Source organism: Carettochelys insculpta, chromosome 12 (genome assembly GCF_033958435.1).
Source record: "Carettochelys insculpta isolate YL-2023 chromosome 12, ASM3395843v1, whole genome shotgun sequence".
In the NCBI taxonomy this organism is placed as follows: Eukaryota; Metazoa; Chordata; order Testudines; family Carettochelyidae; genus Carettochelys; species Carettochelys insculpta.
The window spans coordinates 40,884,387-40,897,441 of NC_134148.1; the positions used below are offsets into that span (position 1 = coordinate 40,884,387).

General features: G+C 48.3%; 1 protein-coding gene across 2 annotated transcripts in view; it reads right to left on the reverse strand.

Annotated features, from left to right (window-relative positions):
- Positions 1-13,055, reverse strand: part of TIPIN (TIMELESS interacting protein) — a 38,814-nt gene that overhangs the window by 20,430 nt on the left and 5,329 nt on the right. For both annotated transcript variants that reach the window (XM_075006394.1, XM_075006393.1), the window contains exons 3-4: positions 8,775-8,868; positions 4,926-5,001 (exon numbers count right to left, since the gene is read on the reverse strand). In XM_075006394.1, the coding sequence (XP_074862495.1) occupies positions 4,926-5,001; positions 8,775-8,868 (170 nt within the window). The remainder of the gene's footprint in view (positions 1-4,925; positions 5,002-8,774; positions 8,869-13,055) is intronic.

Below are 13,055 nucleotides of genomic sequence, written 5' to 3' on the forward strand. Positions count from 1 at the left end.
GACAGCCAGTCCAATCCATGTTGGGGAGAGGAGGCCCCGAGGGGCCCCCAGAGCTGGGGGCTTGCCCCCTCCTTTGTCTCTCTCTCCCAGCCCAGACTAACTGCTTCCAACTCCCAGTTCCAATTCAAACCCCTCAGGCTCCACCTCCTCCTTTGTCTGCAGTACAAAGGTGTTACCTGGTTGTCAGGGTTACCCTCAGCAGGAGCCCCACACCCTCTGTGAGCCACACACACGCAGGTATCCCCCACTCCATCACATCTCTCCCCCCTTCCAGACCGAACTGAGCGGGGTCACTCAGCCAGTGACCTGGGGAAGTTTGGGGCCCTCCCCTCGTGATTGGGCATCAGCTGCACCCTCAGTGCTCCCCTTGATGTGCACCACCTCCATGTCATAATCCTGCTGGGAGAGGCTCCAACTCAGGAGATTGGTATTGGCCCTTTTCATGTGATGCAGCTGGGCAAGTCCCTTTAGTTCCCTCAGGTTGGTCGGTCTCCCTGCTTCTGTCTCTGGTCCATCAGCCACGTTCTCAAGTCGGGCAGGTAGAGCCCATACAGATGCTGCAGCACCAACAGATCAAATAGTTCTTTTCTGGTCTGGGCCCTGCCCTGTCTGCCCACCAGTCCATACAGCTGCTCCAGCCAATGTTTGGAATTCAGTTACAGTCCAGGAAAGGAAGGTACAAATGCTTCCACCCTTGGCATTTAGCCAGACCACGAAAATGGTTGTGTGCCTCAGTTTCCCCTTCCATGCCACACAATAGGTTTGGAATGTTCCTCCTCATGTGAGAGGTTGCAAGACTAGTTACAGGGAACAATGGTGACATTTCAGAGTTACAGACTCCTTCAACATACAACTCATGCTTCTACATCAATGTCATCATGTTACATGGCTCTTTCCAAACCTTCAGTACATGGTACAATTCTACAGCTTTTGGTAGCAGCACCCCTTGGTTACAGCAGTCAGCGTGAGTAACAGAACAAACCCATTGCAACTGCACATTTACGTTGCTCTTTGGTAGACCACAACCTTTGTGCAACATCCTTGAGAATCTGGTATTTTGGGGATAAATGGCTGAGGCCTTTCTTAGCACCATCAAGTTCTAATCTTCTCTCTTGCCCCCTGGGGTGGAAATTTGATCTCTCTGGCTGTGCCCTCCCTTCTAACAAGAGCTGGGCCATTGATGATCTCAGGGAGAAGGCCCCCTCCCAGCCAGCCTGGAAATTTGCAAACCAAACTGCTTTCTGAGAGTTGTTTTGTGAGTCCCAGACGCAGAATCCACATGGAGGAATCCCTGTTTATCCCTTACTGGCCCACCAGGACCACAGCTCCTTTATCCTTCCCCCTCCAACTACTGCCTCCCCCTGGAATCAGAAGTGGAGTCCAGTATAAGAATATAAGTGTTTCCACCATCTGGAGATGGGGAATTGCTGGCCCTCTCCCTCATCCTACAGAGACTGACTGTGCAGCTGTTTTACTTGGTTCTCACAGGGCTGCTCACACTCCCTGATAGTTTTCACTTTACTTGCATCAACTTCCAATTCCTGAGAAACTTTTACCCTGCCTGCTTTGGACCCTTGCAGAGCACAGCCAGTGGTTTCACACTCAGGCAGGTCCTGGCCATCAGGAGCTGAAACAAACTTCTCCCCAGGCAAAGGGTTGCTCTGGTGCTTACAGACAAGCACCTTTCCTGTTCACTCTCCTCCACCTCACTCCCATTTTCTGCAGTCCCCACAGACGGGTCAGGAAAAGTTTCAGGGAAATTCTCTTCCTCAAGAGCTCCCCCAAACAATAACTCACCCCTGTCTGCCTCCACGGGGGCACTGCTCCCTTGAGCCACAACCAGCTCCTGGGTTTCACCTACACCCAGGATCACTTCTGGACCATTAGGCAGATTCCCACGTAATCCCCCTCCAGGCAGACAGCCAGTACCACCGGACAGAAGGTTAGGATCCCTTTCCTCCCTTCTGCTACCAGCTCCTTTATCTTCATCAGTCAGCATAACTCCATTGCCCATCTGTTCCTGTGTCCTGGCAAGAGGATGACTCTGGTAGGACAGAGTCCTCTCACCCCCTCCCAGTAACACCTCAGCATCAGGCAAAGAACAAGTACCAGAATCGTCTGGTCTCTGGGATTCCCTGATGATCCTAACTGGATTAGACCAAGTTAAAGCATCATCCCCCCTGAGAGACACAGAGGTAGGCCCACTTCCCATCTGGGCTTCAGCTGCCCTCAGATCCAGCTCTGGGATCTTGGCTCCATCTCGAGCCCCCACAGGCTCAGGCAAAGGATTCACTTCCCCAGAAGCAGAAGCACTTTTCTTGCACCAAGGACCAGTGTCCTTAGCAGGGATACCACTGCCCATCCCAGAGCCATTCCCTCTGCTCCAGCCCCCATGGCTGGATTCAGAGACACACCTGGAATGCTCTTTCCTGGTGGTTCCCTCTCCAGCCACCCCAGGCTGGTGAATCTTCCTCAGACAATGGGCTAGTTTCCTCATTGGCACCTTTTCCAAACGCAGGCTCTGCTCTCTCCCCAGGCTGCTGCTGCTGTTCAACACAGACAGACAATGGGAGACACTCTCTCCTTTGTCCCAGCCCCCCGGCTGGTCTCCACACACACACAGAAGGTGAAGCAGCTTCTCTCACAGACAACTTGCCATTCCCAGTGGACAAGCTGCTTTCCTACACAGACACACAGGCACCTTCCTTGGCCCAGGCCTGGAAAACTCTTCGCAGGTCTGTCTTGGCCACTAGTAGATGATGGGTTGGAATCGCTCCTTCCCTCCTTGAGCTGCGGCAGGCCACTCGGTTCAGAGCTCCATGCAGTCCAGGGTTCCCTGCCCCGATCCGGGCTCACCTCTGCAGGATTTTCCTTAACCCTCAGCTCTGCCACTGCACATCCACGCTGCCTTGTCCAGCTTCTTTAATCTCGATTTCAGTTTCCAGGTGCTGCCACTTCACAGCGGAGTTGCTCAGCGTGGTTGCAGGCTCTCAGGCTGATGCCCTCTGCACCCCACGATTCCTGGAAGAATCCCTTCAGTGTGCCAGGCTCCTTGCGGGTCACAAGCTGCCCGGGGTTAGGCCGTAGGCCCCTCCGCCCTCTGGGACCGACTCCAACAGACTCCCAGCGGAACCCCTTCTTCAGTGTGACACCCGCTCTCAGGGACCAGGAGCACACTGTCTTGGGAAGGACTCATTCAGCGTCAGCCTCCTCAGGGGTCACTTGTTCCTGCAGGTTGGGCTCTTGGCCCCTCCACCTTCTGGGACCGACTCCAACAGATTCCCAGGAGTAACCCCTCCTCGGGTGTGACACCCCCTCTCGAGGACCACGACCGCAGTTGCTTGGGTTCGGCCGCAGGCCCCTCCGCCTTGGGGAACTGCACCTTACTGCCCTTCAGCACACCTGGGTCTCGCAGGCCCCACTTCTTCCAGGGCCCTGGTCACTTACTGCTGGATGCTCCATCCTCGGGGTGCAGAACATCCCACTTCTGACACCAGTGTGATGGGGTTCTGGGGTCCCCAATGCTCTGCACCCTGTCTGCAGGCAGGAGAGTCTCTCACTCAGCAGGAAAACAGCAGGTTTATTAGCCGACAGGACACAGCGTCGTACAGAGGAGTCAGTACAGCAGGCAGAGACAGCCAGTCCAATCCATGTTGGGGAGAGGAGGCCCCGAGGGGCCCCCAGAGCTGGGGGCTTGCCCCCTCCTTTGTCTCTCTCTCCCAGCCCAGACTAACTGCTTCCAACTCCCAGTTCCAATTCAAACCCCTCAGGCTCCACCTCCTCCTTTGTCTGCAGTACAAAGGTGTTACCTGGTTGTCAGGGTTACCCTCAGCAGGAGCCCCACACCCTCTGTGAGCCACACACACGCAGGTATCCCCCACTCCATCACAGACGCCATGCTAAGTTAAAACAGGCTCAACTAGTGCTGTTTCAAATGCATCTTGATGGGGCTTTTTCAGTGATACTAAGCTACATAAATTGGGGGGGGGGGGAGAAGAGAAAAAAAAAAAAAAAAAAAAAGGAAAAAATGCACTCTGACCTCAAACCATTTCTCCTGTCTCCTGTCGACTCCCTCTGTGAGGGCAGCCAGATAATTTGATTCTTGCTATACAACTGCGGTAGAATTGCACAGGTGCAATCACCTTTAATGTGCAGTGTAGGCCTGGCCTGAGACTCTTCGGGAAATTAGAACTAACTATAGGTTTTCTTTTCAATTTAGTAACTTAACTTTGATCTGTTTTCAATATAGCCACTTAAATGGTAACATTCTTGCTACATAAAATTGCGTTTATGATCAAACTCAGTACAAGTAATTATTACAGGGGAAGAGGTGGAGCATCACTGTGCAAAAATTTTTGCACAGAGACATTTATTTGGAGGTTTGATCCTTTTGCCGGGGTTGGTTTCTTGGGTCCTGGGCCCTAGAGATGTATCCTCCCAGAGCTGAATTAAATCAGTGTTTGTATTGCTTTGCTGGGGGGCAGTAACCCCAACTCTGTGCTTTGGCTGGGGGAAACCAGAGGATCTAGCCCAGCAGGACAGGGTGATGGGGAGCCCCTGAGAGCAAAGCAGCAGGTGTCCATGGCATCATCAGCACACTGGAGAACAATCCCAAGGGGTCATCTGTGACCACATGCCACCACATATTCTAGTTTGGAAAGCTGAGTAGAAATGATCTGAGGTCAGGGTGCATTTTTTCTTCAGTTTATGTAGCTTAGTATGACTGAAAAAGCCCCATCAAGATGCATTTGAAACAGCACTACTTGAGCCTATTTTAATTTAGCATGGCGTCTTTATATATATTTTAGAAGATATTTGATTTAGTTCTACAGCTTTAACTCCCCACTCCTAAATAAAAAAAGTAAAACCTTTAATTCAAACTATAATCCCAAACAAAAGGATAAGAATTACTTAGTATTTCTTACCTCACGTCCTTTACCTTTAAATTTTACATTATCAAATACACGTCTCAAGGCTGGAAGTCCTCTCTCTGAAATCAACCTGTGAATATGAAAAGTGTCCTCAATTAATGTGGTTTTCAATTGTTTTAAGTTACTCAATTAGAAATTCTAATGTTTACTATTTGTGATATTTTATTATTTGTAACAGGATAGGAAACAAACAAAGTCTTCAATCTGGTTGAAGGCCACATTGTACAGTAACTAATACATGCACGTATTAAGAAAACAGTCCCAGTCGTATCAACTTATAGTCTATGTCAGTGAAGGGCAACCTGGGCTAGTGAGTGGGCTGCATGAGTAGCTCTCCATCTCAGTAGGCCACAAGCTTGTAATAACCAAGAGGGTCCCCAGAATAGGACAGTTCTGCTAACTGTGTTTGAGTATCTAGTATCTATGGGTTGTGCCAATTACTGTGCTTCAGTGTTTCAACTGGATGCACAGGTAGCACATGGCTCTCACAACATTGTGGACAACAAGCATGCACATCTCCTTAAAGACCCTTGCTTTGTTTTGTAATACGGGTAGGAAAAACAAAAAACAAAAAACTTATGCATCTGAAAAAGAGAAAAGTTACTCACCTTTGTGCAGTAACAGTGTTTCTTCTAAGTGTGTCCTCATGGGTGCTCCACATCTAATGGAGGACTCGCTCTGGCACCAGAGTTCTGAGATTTTTACAGCCGTGGATGGCCAGACCACGTGTGCACAGCATGAGGCTCCTTTCGTGCTCTTTTAGTTACGTGCATGGTCCAGCTAAAACCAGTTCCTGGAAGCCGCCCCGGAATCTGAACGATATGAAAGAGAAACTCCAGAGCGGGAAGGAAGGGTGGGTTGTGGAGCACCCACAGGGACACATCTCGAAGAGCAACCGTTACTGCACAAAGGTTAATAACTTCTCTTTCTTTGCGTGGTCCCCATGGGTGCGCCACATGTGGTGAGTGAGTAGCAGTACCTTCCTAAGAAGGAAAACATGGAGGATACTGGAGTTATTGTTTGTCAGCCGTCAAAAGCACAGCTGTCAAGAGCAGTGCATCCGCTGCCAGCTAGTGCTGAATAGCATAGTGCTTGACGAAAGCGTTGCGTGACGACCATCTTGCTGCACAGCAGACGTCCTTTAATGGGATGCCTTTGAACAAGGCCGTGGAAGCTGTCACTGCTCTCGTGGAATGGGCTTTAAGTTGGATAGGTAACAGCATACGATGGATAGAGTAGCAAGGGGTGATACCAGAAGTGATGAGGTTGGAGAGCCTCTGAGGTGATACAGCTTCTCCTTTGGAGTGGTTGGCAATTGATATTCTCAACCTGTCTGTCTTACAGAACAGTTTGGTTCTGTCAATGCAAAAGCCAAAGCCCTTCATACATCCAGTGAGTGTACCCTCGCCTTGTGAGCAGATGCATGGGTAAAACGAGGGCAGCATTAGGGGCTTGTTGATGTGAAATTCAGACAAGACCTTGGGGATGAATGCCAGGTGAAGTCTGAGTACCACTCCTTCCTTACTGAAAACGGTAAAAGGCGGAATAGCCTTCAAAGCTGCCATCTCGCTGACACTGCAAGCAGATATAATAACGAAGAGGAACACAGTTTTCATAGTGAGGGACTTAAAGAGAGGTAGTGGCTAATGGTTCAAATGGGGTTCTGGAGAACGTCTGCAGGAGCAAAATCTAGGCTCCAAGAGGGAGGAATAGGTCAACAAAGAGGATATAGGTTGGCCAGACCTTTAAGAAAACGTTTGGTGACTGATGGGCAAACGAACTACTATTGATGATATGCCTGAACACTGATATTGATGCAAGGTGCAACTTTAATGATGCCAATGCCAATGCCAATCCCATTTGTTTTAGGTGTAGGAGGCAGTCAAGGATGACGTGTATGGGAACTTCCAAGGGAGCCAGGCCCTTTGAGGAGCAGCAGGTAGTGAACCTCTTACACTTGGACAAGTAAGTACTGCGCATAAAAGATCTTCTACGATGCATTAGTACCTGTTTGACGTGTTCAGAACAGTATTGTTCAGACGCACTGAGGTGAAGACTGTGTGGCTGGGGATGCAGCAGTGACTGGTGGTTCTGACTGAGGAGATCTGGTAAGTTGGGAAGTGGATAAGGAGGATATTGCAACAGTCGCCTTAGGTACAGGAACCAGTGCTGTCGAGCTCATGCTGGGATTATCAGGATCAGCCTGGCTCTGTCCATATTCCTCTTTTCTAGGATCCGAGATATGAGAAGCATGAGGGGGAAAAAGGACCCATTCCAACTGATGAGGAAGGCATCTCCAATGAAGCCCAAGCTCAGTCCCACTGTGGAACAATAACGAAGACATTTCCTGTTTTCGAAGGTGGCAGAGGTCAATGAGGCGACAGCACCACTGGAAGACTAACATGCCACCTCTCTGATACTTATCAAAGAGGATCATTCTTAGGTGCACCTCCCTATCTTTTTGAGCCCTGCCTGTGAGCTGTGAACAGTGGGGACACTTTTCCAGTACATGTCCTTCACTCAAACAGGAGTATACATCTTGAGTGTCCATCCGAAGCAGGCATAGCCTTGTGGCACAAATCACATTTCATAAAACCGTCTGACTCTGGCATAATTAATCAGTTAACGCCAGCAGAGAGGGGGCAACCTCTCTTTTTCGCTCTCTTTAAAAAAAAAAAACAAACAAACTATTAAAAACTGCTAAGTAAATTACTAGCGACTAACAAACAACTATGAACAACAACAGAACAATTAACAGGTATTTAACTACTATTCAACAGGCCTGAGGAGAGAGAACAGGAGTTGTGACTGTAGCTGCAGGTGGTTGGAATGAACTGGTTTAATCAGACCATGCACATGACTTAAGAGTGTGAAAGGAGCCTCACACTGCCGCGCATGAGTGGTCCGGCTGTCTACGGCTGTTAAAATCTCCAAACTACGGTGCTGGAGTGAGTCCAAAACCAAATGTGGAGCATCCCGCGGACCACTTCAAGAAGAATTAGAGGAATCTGGCAACCCTGTGCATGGGCAACAAAATATCTTGTGGAGTGCATAAAGAACCCCAGTGGGCTACAGTATGCCCACCAGTGTTCTATGTGGAACAGGGAGGAGAGCCAGTTCTACTACTGTCACGAACAAAATGTTAACATTATTGAATGTTCCCAAGATACCAAAATAAGATATCCCCAAACAACTCTTAGCATATTTTGTCATTAAAAAAAAAAACCTACCAAGAGCTTTGCCTAGAGAAGGAAATAAATTCCTACACCAAAACAATGATGACTAACTCCTACAAATATAATCTCAAGAGCAAGAGTCTGTATAATATCTATAAAAATCAGACTTTAGTGCACTTTGAAAGACTGTGGAAAACTACCAGAAAAGACTACTAACCTTAGGGCTCATTTTAAAAGACTTCCCAATTTAAAAAGAAACAAAACCAATGATCTGAAGAAATGTTCCTGGGGCAGGCTGATTTGAAGTAATCTAAAGGACAGACAAAAGATGTACAGAAAAAATGCACTCATTTAGGGCATGAGAGATATCGAAGCATTTTACCTATAAAATAGTCTTCCATGTCCCAATACACTCACAATGAAGTATGACTTATCTTTACAGTGCTATTATTGTAAGTAAAGACCAAAAGGCTCATGTCCATTCTGCAACAAACTAAGTATTTATTTCCATCTCTGATGTCCACAACCTAGAACTTGATAATGACCAAATGGGTAATGTGGAAACTGATGAACACTTTAAATCAATTTATGGCAGGAAACCACACTAAGATTATTATCTGAACACTGAAATCATGACCAGCAAATAGGAATATTCTGCAATAAATACCTTTGAGCATCTAATTTAGGTATGGGCCTTTTAATTGCTTTCTGTGCAGACACAGTAGAATCCTTTGTTTGAGATGGTGCATTTCCATCTGAGGCTGATAAATAGAACAAAACAAATTTATAATGCAGGTAATACCAAATATCATTACTCAAATTAATGTTTTACAACTTTATATTCTACTTAAGATCTCACTGGCTCTATCAATGAATGTTAACAGTACACATTCTGAAAATGCAACTATGAATAACGGACACTTATATATTCTCTCTCCTTCCCTTCCCTTAAATGCACTTTTATAAGTAAGGCTATGTTTACACTTGCACTTGATTAACAACACTCTATCCTTTTGTCCCCAGGAACAATAACATTTTTCCGCAGCACACGTGAAATATACTCGTCAGCAGGAACTTCTTGGGGGTGGTAGTATTCTGTCAACAAAAGTGCTGGCAAAAAGCATTCAAAAATGTTGACTTTTAGTGACCGGGCTATGTGAATAAATCTCGTTGATAAAAGCTGCATGGTGAATACAACCTACGTATTTAAATAGAGAAAAACAGATTTCTGATATCTTGAAAGTTTTATTTGCCAGGAAAGAGTGTTCTATTTCTCATATTAATGGGAAACTGCTTCTACAATTTGTACAGGTTGCACCTCTCAAATCCAGCATTTTCTTGTCTGGCATCATCTGTGAACCATGGATGCTCCAAGACCAAAGAGTCCCAGAGCTGGGGCCGAACCAGCATCCGACAGCCCAATTGCAGCCAGCATCCGCAGACCAGGGCCATAGCCTCAATGGAGGCAGTATCCTCTGTCTATCCTGCAGCAATGTAGGCCCTGCGGTAGCCACAGGGAGTGTGGGGTCAAGGCCTTGTGGCAGACCTCTCCTGGTCTGGCAAATTCACTTGTCAGGACCTGACAGGTCCCAAACCATGCTGGACCAGGGAGGCAAAACCTGTACCACATTTCATTAATTGGTGTAACTAACAATACACTGAGTCTAAGTCTACACTTAGGTGGAAGGTCGATAGCTGCTACGGGATTTTTGGTACGCCAACTGCATACCAAAAATCAACTTTGCAGCCATCGACTTCCACAGCGGTCTTCACAACCGAAAGTCAATGGGAGTGCTCCTCCTGTCGACCTTCTTTAATCCTCACAGCTCACAAGGAGTTCCAGGGTCAAAGTTGACCGCAAAACGGCGCTCCAGAAGACTGAACCTAAGTCATCGATCTTCCATAGTAAGTGCAGATATAGCCTCAGGATACTTTAATAGGCGTGCACATGCGCGCGCACACACACACAAAAAATCAAGGCTACAAATTTTAACTATGGTATCGGGAGTCCTTCTAGGGTTTTTTTTTGCGTGGGGAGAGGGAAGATGAGGTACAGCAAAATAATAGTAATTAAACTGAGGCCTGATAATGTGTAGACTTATACATACGTAATACAATCTTCTTTAAAAGTGTATAAAGTCTCAGCTCCTAACACCCTTAAAGTAAATGGTCCCAGGGAAAAGCCATGTGATGCTGGTATCTATTTAAGGAGGCAAAACTTTCCAAAGAGGTGTGTGATTATTTCAATATGGAATGAAAAGTAGGGATGCTGACTAGAGCCACCTGCGTAATAGCTATGCCGTCTAAGTTTTAGGGAGATGCTGCAGAATAACCAACAAATCAATTTAATATATCATCCTCAGATAGAGGACATATCAGATATTAAACTGATAAGAACAAATTAAATGAGTTTTATTGAGGGAATGTTTCAAATACAGCAAGGAGCATAACAAATTAACATACACAAGGATATATTATCTGAGAAACTCGAACAGGTTATGGAGCGTAATATACAGTAAACAGCATCTCAGTACTTACATAAGAAACCCAACTAGTCTCAGATAGACAAAAAAACACAGTTACAAACAAGAGATAATATAAAATATCGGCCTTTTAACCAATCCCTACCCTGACAAGAAAAAAGAGGAAAATACTTTAAAGTAACAGACAATATGAGATATTGGCCTTTGGATCCATCCCCATCCCTAGGGGAAAATCAAAAAGGGGAGTATTTTACAGATACTAGACAATAAACAATATCGGCTTATCGGCCAGTCCCTGAGAAAAAAGAAGTCTTTGAACATAAAACTCCCTGACCCATTAAGTACCAGGGAGAATCAAATAAAATAAAATAAAATAAAATAATTAAGTAAAAAAATTACAATAAGAAAAAAAAATAGAATTAGGTAAAATAAGGAAAAAAAAAAAAAAAAAACACCACCACAAAGGAGCTTGGTAATCAGCTGTCAGAATATTGGCGATGGCCCGTGATATGCTCTGTGTAGATGTCCCTGGACCACCTAATGGCATCGGACACCATCAGCCTGCGCATCATTCGAGCGTAATAGCGACTGACCTCGCAGGCTTCCAGGACCTCATCATTCAGGGGGTCCCAGGCACCCAATGCCCCCACGAGCAATGCATGGACCTCCACCGAGTAGCCCCGGGACCGCAAGGTGTCCGCCAACAGGGCATACTTTTGCAGCTTCTTGGCCCGGGCATCGCGGAAGGCCGCCATGCGGTTCTCAAAGGGCACCGTAATGTCCACGATGAGGATCTTCTTAGACCGCTCGTCCATCACGACGATGTCCGGAAGCAGAAGGCTGTCAGTGCCAGGGATGGAAGAGTCTACGGTAACGGATCCAAGGGTTGGAGGCAGCGCTTTCACCAGCCGGTCTTGGATGGCGTTATGGTGGCGCTGCCAAGCCGCCAAATGCACCATGCAGCCACAGAGGACGTGGGGAAGAGTCTCCAGCGGATATCCGCAACGCCTGCATCTTTTATCGCGGGTCCCGTGGTGGACAGCGCCGTTGAGCGGGACACAATTAAGGCGCGCTCGGTGGATGAAGCGCCAGTCCGCAAAACGGGTAAAGTTGCCAGCCCGGAGGAAGTGGTTACTGGCATCCCAGCGGCTGGTCACGTCAAACACCTTCCCCTGATCAGGTTTCTTCCGCAGGGCTTCGGCATATTGGTGGCAAATGGTGCTCTTTAGCAGGCGCTCCAGCAGGGTCTGGGCGGACGGGGTGACGATGGTATGTCCCTCAGTGGCAATGTGGGGGATCAGGATGCCCAGTTCCCGTCGTTCCTCACTCCACACCCAACGGCAGCTGATCCTCTTGCCCAGGCGACGGGAGGCGTTACGGGCACGCGACCAGAGAGATGACAGGTCGCGTCCGTCCCTCCCGAACTCGCCTTCGAGGGAGCCGCTCAGGTAGGTGGCCAGGTCTTGAGCAGTGGGAGCTCTGCCGATCCTTCTCCGTGTCGTGCCCCTCAGGGCATTCTCCGCAACAGTCCGCACTCTCGGGTCTGGACAGGTCAGGAGACGAAAGGCATGGGTAATCGATGCCACATCGCACAGGTCCCCCATCCGCAGGACGTTAGCGCCTCCTTGCCGGTTGGAGATGTAAATAATGTCCGTGGCAGCCCTCGGGGGGAGATACATCCACTTCCGGACCAGGTGACGGATGGTCTTGTCTGCTTTATTCAAGGGGACCTTGGCGACCGCAGAGCCACGGAGGGTAAAGCAGATGCGTGGGATGAGGAATGTATTGAGTGCATCGATCTTCTGCCATGGTGTGAGGAGGGAATCATCGAGGCGTTCGGCGTCCTTTAAAATCCCACAGATGGTGCCCTCAGGCGTGACCTGGATCCGGACCCCCGTCGGCATGCCCAGGTGTTGGTAGAACTGGCCCTCCTCCAGGGGGATCATGGGCTGGCCCTGTACAGAGAACACGGTGGGCCTAGCGAGTGTCTTCAGGCTGCCGTCGACATGGAGGGAGGCGCATTTTTTTGCATTGAAGTGCAAACCCATCCACTTGGCAGCCAGACCGGCGATGTGGAGCATTTGCTGGAGAGCCTCATCGCTGTCAGCAATCAGGACCAGGTCGTCCGCGTATGCCAGCACATCGACCCGGACGCCGAAGAGGTCCAGCCCGTCCCCACCGCTGGAGATGGCCCGCAAAAGCGGCTCCATGGCCAAGTTAAAAATAATCGGGCTGAGAGGACAACCCTGCTTGACGCCCCGATGGTTGTGGATGGAGGCGGTCTCTCCGGTAGCCGCGCGGATGGTCGTAACACAGTCCTTGTAAAGATCACGGAGGATGATCAGGAAGCTGTCTGGGATCCCAAACTCTGCGAGAACATCGAAAATGTGCTGATGAGGAACGGAGCCGAAGGCATTAGCCAAGTCCAGCCAGGCCACGGCACACTGGCCCCGGGATCTCCTCGT